The 20,111-nt window shown below is 39.9% G+C and overlaps 1 protein-coding gene across 8 annotated transcripts in view; it reads left to right on the top strand.

The window, feature by feature from the left end:
* Nucleotides 1-20,111, top strand: part of carmil3 (capping protein regulator and myosin 1 linker 3) — a 40,398-nt gene that overhangs the window by 3,113 nt on the left and 17,174 nt on the right. For 6 of the 8 annotated variants that reach the window (XM_088395746.1, XM_088395743.1, XM_088395742.1 and 3 more), the window contains exons 3-14: nucleotides 6,856-6,906; nucleotides 9,819-9,878; nucleotides 9,950-10,071; nucleotides 11,417-11,511; nucleotides 11,746-11,816; nucleotides 12,611-12,684; nucleotides 14,786-14,861; nucleotides 14,983-15,071; nucleotides 16,055-16,149; nucleotides 17,564-17,650; nucleotides 19,544-19,653; nucleotides 19,722-19,799. In XM_088395746.1, coding sequence (XP_088251872.1) covers nucleotides 6,856-6,906; nucleotides 9,819-9,878; nucleotides 9,950-10,071; nucleotides 11,417-11,511; nucleotides 11,746-11,816; nucleotides 12,611-12,684; nucleotides 14,786-14,861; nucleotides 14,983-15,071; nucleotides 16,055-16,149; nucleotides 17,564-17,650; nucleotides 19,544-19,653; nucleotides 19,722-19,799 — 1,008 coding nt within the window. The remainder of the gene's footprint in view (nucleotides 1-6,855; nucleotides 6,907-9,818; nucleotides 9,879-9,949; nucleotides 10,072-11,416; nucleotides 11,512-11,745; nucleotides 11,817-12,610; nucleotides 12,685-14,785; nucleotides 14,862-14,982; nucleotides 15,072-16,054; nucleotides 16,150-17,563; nucleotides 17,651-19,543; nucleotides 19,654-19,721; nucleotides 19,800-20,111) is intronic. The other 2 variants (XM_088395745.1, XM_088395748.1) reach the window with 1 other exon arrangement.

Raw genomic sequence — 20,111 nt, 5'->3', positions numbered from 1 at the left:
GACCTCCCTCTTTCCCTGTCATTCCAATCACTTTCCTCCTCATCATCGCCCTCGATTGTTCTCCTCCCCCCGGCATGACGGTTGCCTCTTACTTTCCGCTGCTTCTCCCTTGTGCCCTTCCCTCTATCTTTAATACAGCCATTAAAAAGTATCGGGGTCCTCTTTTTTTATCACAGGCAATTCAATTAGTTCCAAGATTTTTTAATTTTTTTTTACTGTCCATATGGGCCTTGGCTACTGCTCTAGATTTATTCAAGGAGGAAAAAAGATGAAGGGATTCATTCTTGTTTCAATCTGGAAAATGGTTCTACTTTTGAATATCATATTCCAAAAACTTGAAAACTAAGCATTAATGAAGGTCTGTGATGGTTGTTCCCCCCTAAGCAAGCGGGGTGGTTACCTTTGAGCTGAATCTCCAAGTTGATTAAGTTTGCGGATATATTTAGCACATGATTTTATACGTTCCAATTTGCTGTTCTCTTTATTGCCTGGCCCCTTTCTGTCCCTGGAGATTGATGCTATCCAGCTGTCTGTATGTGTTGAGTGTACCAGCCATCACGCGTCCACATCCACATGCTTGAGCCACCACCCCCTTCCTATTCCAGACACAAGCAGGGTGTAGCATGGCAAACAAGAGCCACCCAGGGCAAAATCCTTTTGTGGAGCATCCACATATATGCTTCAGTGACACATTCTTCCCCTCCTTATTAGATCACCCTATTTGAGGACAACTCTAAAAACAAAGCACATCTTCAAAGGCAGAGGGGGAGGTTGTGATGGTGCACAAGGGTGGAAGGCAGAGTAGGGATGATTCCATGTGATGATGCCCCAGTTGTTGATTTGGCTCTTCCACCACTTACCGTAATTTCCGGACTATAAGCCGCGACTTTTTTCCAAAATTTTGGACCCTGCGGCTTATAGTCAGGTGCGGCTCATATAAGATTTTTTTCGTGATTTTTGTAATGAGTTGATAACTTTTACTCTTAACACTATTATACACAGTAAAAGCTACAAAACAAACTGACAAATAACTCGTTTTCAAATCAGACGAGTAAAAACTGATCAAATATTTAAAAAAAAAAAGATATTAAAAGTGAAGACAATTTGCAATTCTAGTAATGACACACGAATTTGATGCACAATTTGTCTTCGCGGGCCACATAGAATGATGTGGCGGGATGTATCCGGCCCCCGGGCCTTGAGTTTGACACCTGTGCTCTAAACCCTTTCTCTTACTCTGCCATGTCACTCAGAGATTACACAAAGCAGTGGCGGTGTTTGGACCATGTTCATTGTATTAAAACCCAATCAATCAGCATTTAAATTCAATTCTTCTGACATTTTGCTCACCAAAAACAAGTTGTAATGAATGTGAACTTTTAATGCATTTTATTCAGAAGGTTACTTTGAACCTTAAACGGCGGCGCGGCGTACTTATGGATTTTTACGGCCTCCGGCCTCCAGGGGGCGCTCTAGCAGGAAGCAAGAGCGAGACCGGCGAAGAAGAGATAATGCGCCGAAGAAGACGTGCTAGTTTGTGTTTACATTTCGCGCATTGCGCAGAACGCGATCAAGACGGACATTACTGAAAGGAAGCCTTTATACACAAACCGTCATCATGGGGGACAAAAGAAATGCATATGATGCCGCTTTGAAGCCAAAGGCAGTCGATGTTGCTGACATTATCTTGTGTCTACTCTGGAGCGTACTTATGGATTTTTACGGCCTCCGGTCTCCAGGGGGCGCTCTAGCAGGAAGCAAGAGCGAGACAGACGAAGAAGAGAATGCGCCGAAGAAGACGTGCCAGTTTGTGTTTACATTTCGCGGATCACGCACACACCCGCATTCACACAAAGACAGGAAGCTTTTATACACAAACCGTCATTATGGGGCACAAAAGAAATTTATATGATGCCGCTTTTAAGCTATACGTGTCGCTCGCTAGTTTAATGTAATTTAGCGCTTTGTGCATGAATAAGATTAGCATGAACAGACCCTCTTCACACTCGAAGAAATGCATAAAACCGACGACGAAAGAGAGACTGAGAAAGTGTGAGGGGAAGGATATCTAACGCTATTCCAATCGGACACTAAGGAGGAAGACTTCGATGGTTTCAGTGCACATGAGGAAGATGAAGACGGCTCTTTTTTTTACTTTTACTGGTATGTTTTTTTTTAACCAGCCCTGTTAGTGCTGTGCTACCGTGTTGCTGCTGTGTTGCTGCTGTGTTACCGCCGCGTCTCAGTGACTTTGCTGTGTTACTTCCGTGTTGCTGCGGTATTACTGCCGCGTCACAGGCAGTGTTTGGAAAGAAATGTTAAGGTATGTTATTAAAGCTTTAAAAAAACTTTCTGTGTCCAGTCTTTCTTTGCTAATAACTCGCATGCACACTTCCGCGTTGCTGCGGTACTACTGCTGCGTCACAGGCAATGTTTAGAAAGACATGTTCAAGTATGTTATTAAAACGTTAAAAAGGCTTTCTATGTACTGTCTTTCTTTGTAAAAAACTCGTGTGCACGTGCGGCTTATAGTCTGGTGAGGCTTATGTAAGAAAAAAACTGAAATAGCCCTGAATTTTAGCTGGTGCGGTTTATAATCCGGTGCAGTTTATAGTCCGGCAATTACGGTATTTGTCCTCTCTTTTATCCAGTGCTGTTCCATTGCTCCAAAATATGGTTCAATGGAGGTCCTGCTAGTGAGGCTTCAGATGGGCTATGCATGAGCTTAAGTGTTGAATGCTTTGTGGTCTTGCGCTACGCTCACTTGGAGTTCCCACATCATCCTTTTGTGTGATTTGCTCAGTTCCAGATGCTTTTGTTTTCAGGGCCTCATTTATCGACATTGATGGTGTAAACAATATGTCAACAAGAGAGCGAGCTGGAAAACATTAATTGTAAAGCTGCGTGATGAAAACCTAATCCGACTCATTGCACAGATTGGCTACGCAAGACAGCCATTCAAAATGTCATAAAAAAATCACTTCATTTGCATAGAAAGTTAATCAAAGAACACAAGAGCAGCAGGTTGTAATGAAACCAATTGGAGAACTGTTTAAAAAAAAAAAAAAGCTCAGAAACGGCTGCTAGTGACATTAGAAACTACTTAAGTAATAAAAGGCAACATTTCTTCAGGTTGGAGTATTCTTCTTGAACATATAAAACAAACGCTTGCCCTGGATTTAAATGCATCTGTGCGTGGGTGCTACAAGACAAAGGGAAAGAAAACTTCTGAATTTCAAAAGCAAGTTTGCACCTTTATCATAGAAAACGAGGTCTTTCTTTCAGTTCCAGCTGTGGAAAAAAAAAAAATACAAACATAGAGCAATAAAATCAGAGACAACCTGCACGAGCGGCAGAGTTGCTGGTTTTCATGTTTGCACCATTCTGTCAACACTCCATTTCTCGGTCTTGTGTAATGGTGTGTGTATTAGCACTCACTTCTCTGTTAGGATTGGCGCTTCCACTGCGTGTGATGCTTTGCATGAAGTCCCACTGTGACCATCCATATTTACCATCTGACAGTGCGTGATATCAGCCCTCAGTGCTGTAATTAGAATTTGGGCTTAACATGATTAACATGTTGGTTGCCCCTGGCGGTGAGTCTATGAAGTGTGACTGCTGATCTTCTCTCGGTCTCCCCCCCATGAGGAGACAAATAAGTGTTGCCCTGCAGTCCTACCCATACACACCAAGTATTTCATCTTTTATCTCTTAGTTGTTTCCTTTCATTTAGTTGATCCTCACTTTGATGGAATTTTTGGAATGTGGGAGGAAACCGGTGTACCTAGAGAAAACACACGCAGGCAGGGGGGAACATGCAAACTCCACATAAGAAGCCAGGATCTGGGATCGAACCCTACAACTCAGAACTGCGAGGCAAACGTGCTAACCAGTGCTCCACCGAGCGAACTTTTGAATTGCTTTTGTACAAGTCAGGCCTCGAGGGCATTCCCACATGCGAGTGAGCAATTTGGAATTGTGACATCACAATTACATAAACCACCCTCAAACATAGTTTATGAATTACTGCCAATTGACAAGTGTGTCATGTTGAGCCTTCACAAGTTGAAATGCTTTTGTTGTCCGGTCGCAACCTATTTTACAGGTCATAATAGAAATGAAAGACGTACTCGCCACTGGCCTAGCACTTTATAGGGTGAGCTGAGCCCTGGCTTGAGACTAGACCGGTCCTTTGAAAAGACAGCAATGTTATTATTATTATTATCGTCCAACCCTGTGCACAAGAGGCATGTTTTTTTGTAAGCTCGCATGCTGTACCAAAGCAAGCGGCCATGTCAGATCGCTCCATGTTTTGTGTGTTTCCAATGTGTATGTTTGCTATGTCCTTGTGCTTGAGCTCCAAATAGCACAAGTGACCAAATGTGGCTGTGATCTGCAGCTTTCGCTGCAATGTACAGACGCTTAATGTGATTTGCACCATGTCGTTTGAAGTACAGGAAGCGGATCCTGACACTTTATGATTAATATTCCCACCCCCTTGCCCTCAACTGACTGCAACACACACGAGAGGAACCATTATTTCTGTTTACAGCTTGTACTTGCACTCTAACATTGCCTTGACAGTTGGTTATGGGGCCTACCGCTTCTTTAAACTCGTGCAATCTCAGCAAGGGCATGACTGTTATCTCTTCAGCACCTTCATCTTCCAGCTCCTTATTTGTATTCATCTTTTGGTTACACAGACGCTGACGTGGCGTGTCTGACTGAGTTTGGTGGTTCAAAAAGTAAAAAATAAAATTAAAATAATTCTAATCGAGGAGAATTTCTGATGCAAAACTGAAGCTTTTCAACCTGCAATAATGAATTCAATGTGACAGGATGGGAAATGAGACGCAAAGTGGTGGCTAAATATGCTCTATGGAAAATTTTGACTTTGATACTACGCTTGCATAAAGTACCTTGATACCGGTACTGAAATGGTGAAATGGTACCTTGACAAAAATTAGAAAATCAGTAAAAAGTGCAAAATAAAAGTGGCAAAAGATTACTTTTTTTTAATTAATAATTCAAAATATTAGGGTAAAATTAATCTGAAAAATCACAACACAAAAAAACTGCTGAAAATAATTAGCATTAAGCCGTTTTATCAAGGTACAGTATCCCACGCAAAACGATTCTCATGCGAGGTTTATGTGATCTAATATACGTACTTCATGGCAAAGGTCTTGGGACACAATTCAGTCCTTTCAGATCAAATATTGGATGCAGGCTCAGACACTTAAATTTCCCATTAAATCTTAACTCCAGCTTTCAGCTTGGACAGTTCTTTGATCCTGACATTAAGGGAAGGCCCTTTTCTATTCCAGCATGACTTGTCCCAATGCACAAAGCAAGGTCCAGTTAGGGATGCTTGAATAAGTTTGTTGTGGGCAAAACAATTGAAAGTCAGGACATCTTCTGACCACACAAATGTTCAGCAGCATTAGACTTGAGGAAGTGACTACAAGAGTGCGCTTGTTGATCGTTGTAGGTAAACACATTGTATTGGAAATTATAAAGAATAGTGCAGAGTTGTTGGAAGTCTATGACAAAGCTTGCATATCAATGCAAAATTGCCATATTACTCACATGTCCACGTATATCGGCTTATGTCTGAAAAGAATTCCTGCCAAAACACACAGTTGATCAAATCTAACTCATCTGAAGGCCTGAATTATTGATGCCTCTGTTAATACGAGGAGGGCTGCCAGATTGGAGGAAGGAGATTCCCAGTTGGTCTCTTGTTCTTATTCCGAGGCATATGCCTGGTTTTATATTGGTGCTGCAAAGGTGCATTGTTGTAATCGAAATGACATGTTCTATACCTTTCTAATTGCCAAGGTTTTTTCAACTCATTGCTTGGATGTATCAATAAAAGTTGGCTTTCTTGAGTCCTTGGTAGTGGAAGAGAATAAGTAAGGCTGGCTATATTATCAGGAAGCAAATCTCTCCCTCCCACCCTGTCTCGCTCGCTTTGTACATTTCGTTTTCTTTCTTCTTGTAGCCACCTCTCAGCAGGGCGCCATTAAGCATTCAGTCCAGGGAGGACATGAGGAATTGTAAGCGACAGAGCAGAAAAAGAATAGAAATAGTCAAGCTCAAAAAGGAGATGGGGGAGTTGAGAGAGAGAAAGGGAGACTCTGATGGTAAGGGTAGGAGGAGATGCAGACAGGACACTGTCACACATTAGGAGATGGAGGGATTAGGGATTAGGCCTCAGTAAACCAATTTCCATGGGAATGAAAAGCGAAATCTGCCGAATGACAGAGGGCACTATACTTGGGTTTTACGCTCAAGACAGATACGAATAGATACACAGAACATGGAGAAGAGACAAAGTGCTATTTGTCTGTGGAGGGATTATTGCATACGAGTTTTGCATTATGAATTAGGTCAAGACTCATGACTGTTCTGACATGATCAGTGTGGATATGTCGATACTGCGACTCCAATATTACTTAAGCAGACATATCTTCCAGGCAGGTGTAGTTGGAGTGGAGATACTGGAATGTAAAACAACTGTGCTGGCTGCATATCATCGGCAAAATGAGTTTCTCCAGCTCAGTCGGGCTCAACAGCGAGCGGGGTTCTGTCACCAAACCGAGCGAGGGCTGGCACTTTAAATACAGTGACAAACACTTCACTTCTCCTTTCACTTTTATTTTTTTTACCTGTTCTTGAGAACACTCAATAAAAACTTGTACTGGATTACATGCAGTGAAAATTGAGCCCGTTTCCAGATGAAGCCATGCAAGCCTGCACCATGATCCTATTTTTTATCCTTCCTTACAATTCTCATTGAACTGAATTATTGTTATTATTGTTGTAATTTTTGGGAGCATTTTCTCCCCACAGGTCCTTGCGACATGGAGACTGTATCTCTTTGCTGTCAAAGTGCCTGCAAAGGTAAACATTCCTCCTCTCGCCCTTGAATTTTATGCCTTTCATTCTCTTACCTTGATCCGTTGATATAAATTTCTGTTTGAAGCAGAGAAGATGATAATTAAAATGACTCCAAGGCCTAAAATGGCAGCTGGTTGAAATCATTTGGGCCAGATTTTTGGCAACAAACTAAAGTGGCTTTTGTTGTTAAACGTGGGTGCAATTGAATCCAAACGATATGAAGCTTCAGTCATCTGCTGTTAATCCTCCCATATGTTTTTTGCTATTTAAAAAATATGTCAGTCTGTTCCGAGTCTTCCGTAGGTGTCAAACACAAGGCCCGGGGGCCAGATACGGCCCACCACAGCTTTTTATGTGACAATTTATGCATTATACTAAAATTATAAATGGTCTTTTCTTCAATTTTTATGACCACTCATCTTTTTAAAATATTTGAACACTGACAGTCACAATGGCCCTCCGAAGGAAACAATGACGATGATGCGGTCGGTCCGTGATGAAAATGAGTTTGACATCCTTCTTGAACACAGTTTAATCAGTCTTCATGCTTTCTACTCAATCCTTGTAAAAAGAGCAATCTGATCATGAATACGGATTATAATTACCGTATTTTCCGGACTGTAAGTCGCTCCGGAGTATAAGTCGCACCAGCCATAAAATGCCCCAAAAAGTGAAAAAAAACATATATAAGTCGCTCCGGAGTATAAGTCGCATTTTGGGGGCAATTTATTCGACAAAATCCCACACCAAAAACAGTCATGAACGAGCAACAACAGGCTAAACGATAGCAACAACAGGCTAAACGATAGGTATGCTAACGTGACAAACACAAACAAAGAGCTGAGAACGGGCCTGACGTAACATATAGAGTGATTAAGGACAACTATTACATGAATAACATGTTTATAAAACCATCAGTGTCACTCCAATTCATTAAATAGCAACAACAGGCTAAACGATAGGTATGCTAACGTGACAAACTCAAACAAAGAGCTGAGAACGGGCCTGACGTAACATATAGAGTGATTAAGGACAACTATTACATGAATAACATGTTTATAAAACCATCGGTGTCACTCCTATTCATTAAATAGCAACAACAGGCGAAACGATAGGTATGCTAACGTGACAAACTCAAACAAAGAGCTGAGAACGGGCCTGACGTAACATATAGAGTGATTAAGGACAACTATTACATGAATAACATAATTATAAAACCATCGATGTCACTCCAATTCATTAAATAGCAACAACAGGCTAAACGATAGGTATGCTAACGTGACAAACACAAACAAAGAGCTAAGAACGGGCCTGACGTAACATATAGAGTGATTAAGGACAACTATTACATGAATAACATGTATCTAAAACCATCGGTGTCACTCCAATTCATTAAATCCATCGATCGTTCTTTGTCAACAATGGGTGCGCACGGCTGAGGGCGCTTGCACTTCAAAATATTCCACAGGCTCATATAACGATAGATAAACTATATTTAAAATAACTATAATACAAGCCAATAATATTATCAAACCATCCGTGCACTTTAATTCCATTAAATCCATCGATCAAATTCTTCGTCCTTTGTCAACATCGCCGCGCGTGCGCCCTGACGTCAGCCTCGTCTTTATTCCACAGATCTACTATATAACTATATTGTAGCGTTAACAAAGTACAAGGATAGACGTGGGTTTGGTAAACGGCTCTTTATTAAACAAAACAAACTTCCAAGCGTGTGGCGGCGTGGACTTCCAGACAGACCGGGCGTGCGTAATGGCCATGTCCGAGCCCCGCGCACCGTTCGCGGACAACCACTCGGCCGAGCGCCGGCCCCCGACTCAGTAGAGTAGGACCGGGCGTGCGTAAAAGCCATAATAGTTTTTCAAACCTTCTATGTCACTCCAAATCCTTAATTCCTTCAAACTCTTTGTCCTCCGTGTCACTTAGAAATGATCACCGCTAATGATGCCGGTAGTCCCTGTGTGGGCACGTTTGTATGTAAACAACCACCGCGCCGCGCTACTGACGTCACTTGAAATAGTAATCCATTGGTACATCACGGTTCTCCAAACTTTCTTTCTGCTGCTCGATTACTGTTTTCAGCTGCATATTTTACAACTTGAAGTTTGTAACCTGCAAAATATGAGTTTCTTTTTGGTGCCATTTTTCTTAAGCCCACCCAGTTGATGAGTCACGGTCAACGGTGAAATTTAGAGCGTCCTCATCCAGTTTCGTCTGAAAATATAATTTTTTTTTGGTTGTTTTATCAAAGTCAAAGTCTGCTTTATCGTTGATTTTTTTTTTATATACTAAGACACGCAAAGAGATTGAAATTACGTTTCCACTATCCCTCGGTGAGATAGTACACATATGCATACAAGCAACACAAAAAAAAAACAAGGCACAAACAATGAATAAATAAGAGTGTTGAATAAATGATAAATAAACAAATAATAATAAATAATAATAAATATAAGAGGAGCAAAAATGGAGCAAGTGTACATACAGCAGAGAGTGGACTTGGATATGGTGCTTTAAAGTGTTAATTGCTTTATTTGATGTTTTCTCTATTTTTTATGTTTTGAATATGTTCAAGATAAAGATATAAAAGCATGTGAAGTGATCAACTATACTAAAAATAACATGGGAAGTGGTCAACTATACTTGTAAGTAATGTCTTAATGATCAAGTAAAAATTTGTGAAAAAAAAACATATATAAGTCGCTCCTGAGTATAAGTCGCCCCCCCACCCAAAGTATGAAAAAAAACGCGACTTATAGTCCGGAAATTACGGTAATTGACTATATTTTCCCTATCATAAGGCATGTGAGTGTTAAGAATATATTGCAGCAGTGGTGGAAAATAAAGAACAACGTAGATTCTAAACAATGTGACAATAATCTGCTCTCTTCAAGGTGGAGGTCACGTTCAACTTCTTGGAAATACGTGCAATGAACACTTATCAAGAACATCAGGTACCTTTTTTAAATTCCTCCTTGGCCTGAATAAAGATGAAGACAAACACGATCTTGTCTCCATCCTGTAGGTTATAATCGATACAGACAAGACCACTTATTCGCTGAGACTGGAGAGCCAGGACCAGTTGGATCACATGGTCAGTCACATCAACTACGCCCTCTCCCGAGTCTTCAACAACTCCATTTATGCGTAAGCATGAAAGTCTTCCTCTTTTTCTGTTGTGTAAGCTGAAAAGTAAAGACAAGTTGTGCTCGACAGAGCTTTGGGATGTTGGCAGCTTCACTTTTGGTCGGCTTTCCGCTTCATCAGCCAAGTGAAGCCTTGTATGTCTGTAGTTTGCATCCAACCCATTTTGGTGGTGTCATACTACATTCCAACACCAAGCAATCATTGGGAATAATTTATCCGGCTGACACTGAGGAGCTGAGACCTTAAGACTTGACTCATGTTTACTAACTACAACAGACTTGATGCTTTACCTCAACATCATATGTGGGGCATCCATAGAAGATTGGCTAAGAATGGATCAATTGTTCTTAGCAACATTGTCACTCATGATTAGAACGATTAATATGGAATACACTTTTTTCTTTTCTTTTACAATTCTACGCAATATTCCACAATGACAGCAAAACAGCATTTTTTACAAACAATGAAACTTTACAACAAATACAAGATGCTAACTAAATCTTATGTACATACACAGCCTTTGCTCAATAGTTTATTGATGCACCTTTGGCCTCAATTAATCTGTGTGAATATGATGCCACAAGCTATTTTTACCTACTAGGCAGTTTTGCATGGTCCTCTTTAGCTGCACTTCTTAAGACCCATCAGGTTCGATAGGGGAGCTGCACAGCCATTTTCAAATCTCTTTGGAAGCTTTCATTTGAATTCAAGTCTGGCTGGGCCACTCAGACCACAGGCAGCCTGAAACCACTACTCTGATAATCTTGGCCGCATTTCACCCAGGATTCTCTGTACAGTGTTGCCTATATATCTATCTATCTATCTATATATATATATATATATATATATATATATATATATATATATATATATATATATATATATTTTTTTTTTTTTTTTTTTTTTTTTTTACATATATATAAAACATTGATTTATTCACCATGCATTTGTAGTCATGTTAATTGTAGTCCATTCCCTTCGGTATGCATTGCAGTTAAATTTCAGCTCCATTTCCATTTTTTTTACTTGTTTTGTATGCATGAGGATAGTGTTCATACTCAAGGCGCACCAGAAGAGCAATTAAACTTTCCTTTCAAGCAAACTAAACATGACATGTGTGCAGTAGGCCATTTATCGCAACTGCGGTTGTCTCGTACCCTTCCGAACCTTTGGCACTGAACTCAGAATATTAAATTACATTTATTTTTATATCACAACACACAATTTATCATAGAACATTAAGAAGTCAGTACTGTTTTTTTTTCAATTCTTTAATATAAAACTATCAAATGAAAATTAGCATGTATGATGTGCATATTACAGTTGCAACTCTTTCATTTTTCAGCCCACCTATTTGTCGAGCGGAAGGAGACATGGCTGATGGAATTCACCAATATTCACCAATTTCAGAGTCATCGTTAGACCCCCAGAAAACCTGTGGTAAGTCACTAATCTCTTTTTTTCTGCTCCAGTACGTGATAGTGTCTGATTATCGGCTCCGTGAGCCAGTAAGTAATCAGATCATTTTTAGATATGTAATCGTTTCAAACTACAAGCGACAAAAGTCAGTCACGGTGCACGCACCTCTTTGTTTATAATTGTAATCTGTTTGCTTTCTTCTTTTTATCTTTCCACTCTTTGTGCTCGGGAGTAACTTCTTCTTATCTGTTTCAGGAGGTTTTTCCGAGACGTATGCAGCTCTTTGTGACTACAATGGAATTGGGTGCAAAGAGGAAGTGCAGTGGGTAAGGAAAATGTACAGGAGACGTCGTTTGCATTTTCAGTGGTGCTTGTCATTGATTGGCTCCCCTTCATTGTACGTAGCAGTGCAGTGTTATGCATTGTTTATATTTGTTACATTTCAAAAATGATTCTGTGTGTTGCTCATGCATGCACACAGTACTCGTATGTCTATTGAAATACTTTTGTATTAGCAGCTGGTATTGTTTTTCTGTCCTCTTGTACTAAGTGATTGTAGACATGTGTAAAACCTTAGCCCGTAAAATTCCTTCCCCACTGGTTTGATATTTTTAAGATTTGTATTGTCCTGTTGGATAACATTTCTGCAGTGAGAAATGGCTTTTTACTAGAGATGGCAAAATAAAGCTTCGAATTAGCATAATGAACCAGTCTTGAGATGACAGTTGGTTTTAATAAAGGGGTCAGTGAGCTTTTACCCCAATATTAAACAGAGCGTGCCGATAAAAAAATATTACTGCTTCATGAAGCAAATTTGAAGCTTCATTTTCCCACCACTGTCTTTTACATGGTAACCTTTCATTAACATGTTCGTTTGTCATAGTATTAGTAGTGAGTGAGTGCGTGAGTGAGTGCGTGAGTGAGTGAGTGAGTGAGTGAGTGAGTGAGTGAGTGAGTGAGTGAGTGAGTGAGTGAGTGAGTGAGTGAGTGAGTGAGTGAGTGAGTGAGTGAGTGAGTGAGTGAGTGAGTGAGTGAGTGAGTGAGTGAGTGAGTGAATAAATGGTATTGCCGCCTACTCGTTGTTTGTGGGAAGGCCACCTAAATGTTGTTTCTTCTTCAGGATGTTGACACTATCTACCACTCCCAGGATAACCGGGAGTTAAATTTGTTGGATTTCAGTCATCTTGACAGCAGGTGACACAATTTTCCTCTCTGCGTGTAATGTTTGTTCGTTTGAATAGATTTTCATAATCCACTATGGTGGAAAGGAAACATGAAGTCATTTGTTAATTATCAAAGCCACACTTTTATATCCCATCTAGCTGGTGAAAATCCTATGGAGCCCTTCAGATTGTGAATATTTAAAAAAAAAAATTTCCAAAACGGTTATTTGCAAGTGTTGTTTCAGTGCAAGAATCTCATCAGCTGTCACTTGGTATCCTACATCGTCTTACGTTAAGTGGTTGTCTAAGAAGCCCGTTGCAGGGTCTGATGTTGAGTGCATTAGTCTGTCATTTCTTTCTCGTGCTGCTCAATTCCAGTTCTCCTTTTTATTCTCTTGTTCCAGCCAATCGCTAGGGAGGAGGATGCTTGCTTGCTTGCTTGCTTGGTTGGGGTGATAGGGAGATGAATGATATGCTTGTCAATGTCTGAACACAGGAAGGGAAATGTCATGTCTTCACTTGAGGTATCTTTTGCCCCAACCCTCCCTAAATAAAAATATGCAATCATTCAAAATGTTAACAGACAGCAGCTGAATTACAAAAAGAGCTTTCACCTTCCCTTTTTTTGCCCTCATGATTGAAAGCAACACTTTTTAATCTAGTGCACCCAATGCATTCAAATTTTTTCAAATGCTTACATAATCATTGGGAGGACTTGCCATGTGGGTATACAACAAAGCCATTCTTTGAAGCACAATTGCAGCAATTCATGCATATATTAATGCCTTAAATGGTGAGCACACCATTTGAATGTTTTGCCCCCAATTATTTATTTGGTATAAGGCTTTTCTGGGGGAAAGTTGTTGGCAGTCACAAATTTTCAAGATCCCTCTTGATTGATTTGATGTGTCACAGTCTATTTCTAGCACATGAACTTTTTCTGCCCCTTTTGAGTCTTTCCAAATTCACATTTCCTTCATGTCGCCATGATTGGAGCGATTTGGCACTTTATTGCAAACTACAAGGTGATCATTCTTTGGCTGACTGATGACAGAGCAAACGGCGTCAAAGCTCATTACCCTTCAATGAATGTGCAGGCTCTTTTCTCATCCATTTTCGATAGCGTGTCCTGTTTTTCCTCACCTCATCTCCTCCGTCCTTTGTCTCTGAAACACCGCCTGTGGTGAAACTCCGAATGCTGTCCTTTGTACAGAAAATTCTACTTTATATTTCTATAACTGTGTTTTGCCGCCGCTCGTCTTGGCCAGGTCTCTCGTAGAAAGAGGTTGGACTAACTTGGTCGAATTTAAATAGATTGAATCAAAATAAAGATTCCTCCCTTGGTCTCGCTCTCTTTTACCCGCAGAGAATACGTTTGAATATTGTATTGTATTGTATATCGATGAATATGCTCCACTTCAAGAACAAGATGGACCAACAGACATCAGAGGTTAATTAGACACCCCGCTGTCAAAACATAAATCAAGAGTGAGCACCGATGATAAATCTTGACATCACCCATCCATCCATCATGTTTCACATTGAGGCTCAGCTGTTGTGGTGTGGTGTGGTGTGACGCACGGCCTGTAGCAACAGGGCCGCCTCTGGCTCCATGGCACTTTCACTCCCCTTTGTCTTTGATTCTGTTAGCTTTCCTTGTCTTCCTCTGGGCTTATTGTCTTGTCACTATTTGTTGGCACAGTGATGTACAGCAGGTATTGTTGGACACCTTGGGGAGGAGGGCCGGGTGAGCGGGCGGGGCAGGGCGTATTCACATGGACAACACAGACTCTGGGAGAGATGGCCTCTCCGTTTTTTTGATTTTGTTGTTTTCATGTGTGCAGGATTGTGCTAAAAATATTTTAGGGCCAATGACCTTTTGATACTGCTTAAAATGGAAATCCTGGATCTACGCTGTCTATTTCGATCTGCATTGACATGTGTATTTAGACCATACTCTTGGTCTTTCAAATTGTTTACATGAATTATTGATCCTTAACATACACAATCCACACGTGCAGAGTAACAAGGAGTTTAGCTGCAATAATCTGACTGCATGAATCTGTGACTGATGTTGGGAGGAGATTGATTTGGCCTATTTATATGTCTGCTTTGTGTGATGTGTGTTCCAGGGACCTGGCTGTGATTGTGGCATCCATTGCGTACAATACTTGGTTCACCAAGCTCTACTGCAAAGACATGCGTATTGTAATTATTTTTTTAAATTATTATTATTATTTTTTTTTAATAATTATCATTATTGATTTTTTTTTTTAACCAACAGTGAGCAGTGATGCTCTAATCAAGTGCATACTCTTTTACTTTGTAGGGGTCCGAAGTGGTGGACCAGGTCCTTCACGCAGTCAGCAAGTCCAACAGCCTGGAAGAACTCACTCTGGAAAATGCCGGACTGAAATCGTAGGTTTCTCATTGTCCTCCTCCCACCTGCCCGGTCACCTTTGGAGGAAAAAAAGTGCCTTTGTTTGACTACAATTCCTCTTCTTTGCACCCTCACGCTTCATAGAATTTTTTTTCTTTTGTCTTCCCACTGCTCCCAATTTTTTTTTTCTGTCCCTATTTTTCTCCTTTCTGCTTTGCTCTTTTATTTTCCATCTCAGCCTGGCCTTTCACCTTCCCTCATCTCTGTATGTGACATCAGCAAGCACCTTCCTTTCTCTTGGCATGACCTTTTTAGTCCCATTTCTTTGTGTGTTCTACAAATTTCAAACCATAGTATTGATGTCATACCTCCCCCACCTGCCTGCAGAAGATGGGTTGTTTTTCTCTTGAAATCTTTTGGCAGAGGAAGTTCCACATTTTGGAATACTTCAAATGAAATGGATGTCTCGGGGAAAAAAGAAGTTGAGATGCTTTTCACAAGCTAAAAATATCATCAAATATGCTTTCACATCTTCGGATGAAAAAAGTATGACTTGCGATAATACTTAAACATGAAATATAGTTGGAATAGGTGTTTTTTTTTTTTTACTGCATGTTTTTGTTTTCCATTGCAGTTTACTTAACAAATCTGTGGAATTTTTCCTTAATGTTGTATACAGAATTCCCATGAAGTTTTTTTTTTCTTTCTGCTGAGTAGCTTCATGTCTGAGCTACAAACACATCACAGCGAGTTGTTTACGTATCATATTTAGAACTTGTCAAACTCTTTACCAAATTTGACATGTTGATTTGGTAGAAACATAAGAGCAATTTTTTTTTCAATTTTAAAAAGGAGATCAGTATAAAAAAATACAACCATGCGTAAAGAAGATAAATAATAAAAGTTTGGAGTGTTAATTTGCCCATAGTTAATCAAAAAATAAATTACAATTATAAATGATTAAAAAATTAAATGATTCATGGATGGAACTGCCTTCTATTTTTTGTGTTTATTCTTCCAGAGATTTCCCTCAGAAAATGGCAACGGCCCTGTCAGAGAACCCAGCCTCTGTGATTCACTCTCTCAACCTGGCACACAACACGCTTGATAACCAAGGTATCAGCCTGAGCTTCTCCTCCACATCCCATTCTCTTGGGCCACCTCTAATCTTTTTACCTCATCCTGGCTTTTGGATTCTTTTGAAGAATTCTAACCAACTGTTCTCAGTGAGCCCTCATTTTCACCGAGTACTTTTTATTTTATTTTATTTTTTTAGCTGCTCTTGATGCCCCACGCGTTGATGCAAAAGTGGTCCCACTGGTTTCTTTGTGAATCTGAACTCATCATATGCATCAATTTATTGCTGACATATTACGCAACACTTTTCAAGAGTGATCTGCTGAGCAATTACAAAAAAAATGTCTTTGGTTTCATCAATGAAACCCACAGCCAAATTTACATCTTAACCTTAACTTTCTCGTGAGAGCGAGCTTTGCCGTAAGTGAACCCTCTCCCTCATGATCTTCAAATTTCTTATTATCTCATTGTAACTATGCATGACACCATACTTCCCCTAAGAGGCCAACGCGTGCACAACAAGAATTTTATTTATTTATTCATTTTGAATTTTTTTTTAGGATCTCCTAACTTTGTAAATAATTTTGTGGTTATTCTTTGACGTTCTATTTCAATTTGAGTCTTCAAGGATTCAAGTCATTTCTGTCGTGGCGCCAACACACATTTCCACATGACACGGCATGAAATACGATACCCGAGGTCCCAGGATAGCTCGATAAGTCCCAAGATTTGTGAATAGGAAACTAGACCAATAAAATAGGATTAAATAAATATGATGTGAGGACAGGGGGGGGATGCTTATTCACGGTTTGAATGTGTGCAAAGATACATGCGGCAAAAATGTTGCTGCAGTAGAGTGATAATGCAAGAAGTGCTCAATCCACGCTCACCAATTCTGTATCATCTTCGAAAAAGATGCGACGCATGAAAAAGCGCTTTTAACATCTTTGTTTTTGTTTTTTTTACCATGCAACACTCTCTGATGATTGTGCATCGTTTTCACATTTGTTTTGTATTTGACTTTTTGGCAATGTGTGTTGTGAGGCAATTTAGTTTGATAATAAGCAGCAGAGATGTGCGTGGGCTGCTATTTTCATAGTATGATTCATTAGTGGATGTTGTGATTGTTGTTTTTTTCGGCGGGGAAAAAAGGAAAGCCATATTAGTCACCCTCTTGCTGTTTTCTCGTTTATTTCCACAGCCAAGCAACTGAGAAGTATTGTTTTAATTGCTCTTTGTTATGTTAGCGGGATTATGCAATAACCAAAAACCGTTTCCGTGAAACATGGTCTGGCACAAATATTTGTTTGTTTTGGCGGTAATCTCTGATTAAAAAATGTGGGTGGAATATTTATTTTTCTCTCTTTTTGTTGTTAGTAGCAACAGAACCATTCCTGACTCCAATTGTTTGTGTTCTGCACTTTAACGTTGTTCTTGTCTTGCCTTCCACCAGGAGTTTCCAATCTGATTCAACAAGTGTGCCGTCTAAACAAGGGCCTACGCCTTCTCAATCTCTCCAAGACTTCGCTCGCTTCCAAAGGTAAGAAGCAATGTTTAGACACCCAAATTCACCACATAAATCGTAATATAACTTGCTGCTAATTGGTTTGATAACTTGCTCGTCAACCACTTTAAGTCAATTATGGCATCTGTGTGGATTTCTCTTTATATCTCCGAGAGTGGGATCATTTAAAAAAAAAAAAAAAAGTTTAATTTACAAAAGAGGCAAATTTGTCATCGTAGCTACCATGGTTTTGATTTGTTCCTAAAACTAGACAACCTACTTTATTTGTGCTCATTCTCGTCAGATACTGACTGACACAGAGCCAACTGCAACGATAAGCAGGTCAAAATCCTAAATTGATCTTTTTTTCCCTGAAATCCCACATGGGTATGAAAGGACAGTGTCCGATTATTATTGCTTTTATCCCAGACAATACACAAATCTTTTCATGTTACAGCTGATTTGATTTCAGCCACTGCCAGTCAAATGTCACTTTTTATGCAGTGAGGAGAACAAAATAAATTCCCTCATCAGCAAATGCTCTCAATATTTAAGAGGTCACTGCCATTTTCAGCTTTCAATTCTCCCAATGACCATCTCAAACAGCTGACCTTGAACACTCAAGTTTATTGACTGTCCATGCTAAATACTTTTTTATAAGTATCCACATGATGTCTCTCATTCCCGCCCTCCTCTACTTCAGATATACTCATCTGTACGGCATTTTTAGTCTTTCAGACCATCTGAATCTTACACACCGGATGTCATTTTACAAATCTCTGCTTCTAGAACGGATGAGTCGCTGATGTATAAAGAGAGTATTACACGGCCCCTCATTTCATTTTGAATTACTAAAGATAAAGTAAACGCACGCAGACGCACACATACACTTATTAAGCTCAAAATAATGATTCTAATTTTTTTTTGCAAATCAATGGCTTCATTTTAAGCAGAACATTTAAAAACACAGTATTTATTTGTTTATCTGCAAATGAATCCCAGGGAGCTGGAGCGAGGGTTTTATTTAGCAATACAAAGATGACAATTATGTCAAATCTATTCCCTTGATTCAAAAACAAGATTTCAAATTGACAGTGGTTCTTAACCTTGTTGGAGGTACCGAACCCCAGCAGTTTCACCGAACCCCTCTTTAGTGAAAAATAACATTCTTTTTTTCAAATTCAAGACATGGATGTTTTTTTACTGGTGCACAAAATGAGCCATGCATGAACATCACCTTGTTCAAAGAACAAAAGCAACATAATGCATGAACTCACAACAAATGACACACTTAGAAATCTGTGTGACTTCTGCTGTTGCCTTTTGCGAAATATGCGCCATTAGGTGTGTTCGAACCTCCACAGTGGAGGCTCTGCCGAACCCCCGAGACTAACCGATCCCCTCGGGTTTGATCGAACTCAAGTTAAGAACCACTGGCATAAACATACATGACACATGAACTGGATTGGGCCATAGCATGACCGGAAATAAACAAAAATATTGATTGTTGTCCTCCTGAGAAAATACTAATTAGTCATGCATCATAATGATTGATATAGACCCCTATCTTGCTATTCTCTCATTATATTGCTACATTTATTCCGCAATGCACTCTTGTGGCTGGAAGATCATTTTAATGAGCTCTCTCATTGGTGCTATGTCTTGTAATGTCAAGTGATCTCCATTGAGAGAATGCTTTTTCTTTGTTCCAGCTTTTGAAAAGAGACAGGATAGGGACAGGAAAGGTTTGGTCGGCCTCTTCCAAAAGCCTGTTTAATATTAGCCTGCTGTATGAGGTGCCACAGAGCTTCTCCTCCAATACATGGTCGGCTAAGAAGTTGAGCAGATGATTTCAGATGATTCATTGAGTGAAAAGCCTTTGCAGTTTGCTCACTCTAAGTCCCTCTCCTTCGTCTCTCCCCACAATAGGTGTCGTGTCTCTTTCCCAGGCATTGTGTTCAAGTGACGATTACTCCAATTCTTTGCTGCATCTGGACCTTAGTAAAAATCCAGGCGTTCTGTCTGGAGAGGATGCCACGGTGAGACCTCTGCATGAACGTAGAGTTAAATATATTGTTTCATTTACAATGTTCTCCTGTCTGTGCAGAATCTGTACCTCTTCCTCGCCCAACCCAACTGTCTCGTCCATTTGGATCTGTCTGGGACGGATTGCACAGTGGACTCGGTTTGTACCCTTACCAAGCATATGCTGTCATTTTGATTCAGGTTAAAAAAAAAAAAAAAAAAAAAACAGACCAGGGATGGCAAGCAGAATATAAAACAGTAACTTACTAAAAAAATAAATAAAATATAGTATATCTCAGAGATGGACTGAAAGGCTCAATGGACTCCACTCAGGCTGTTTCAGTGGCCATCTTAGTTGAGTGGTTGTAGCCCATTGTGATAAGAGCTGACTGGGCAGGCGGCTGCATATGTTGTTTATGACCAATGTTCTAACTTTACCATGAAGCTGACATATCACACTGCGGAAATGAAG

The sequence above is a fragment of the Syngnathus floridae genome, chromosome 14 (assembly GCF_059516105.1).
Source record: "Syngnathus floridae isolate MCC-2025c chromosome 14, RoL_Sflo_1.0, whole genome shotgun sequence".
In the NCBI taxonomy this organism is placed as follows: Eukaryota; Metazoa; Chordata; class Actinopteri; order Syngnathiformes; family Syngnathidae; genus Syngnathus; species Syngnathus floridae.
The sequence above is the reverse complement of the archived record's forward strand: the minus strand, read 5'-3'. Positions and strand labels throughout refer to the sequence as shown.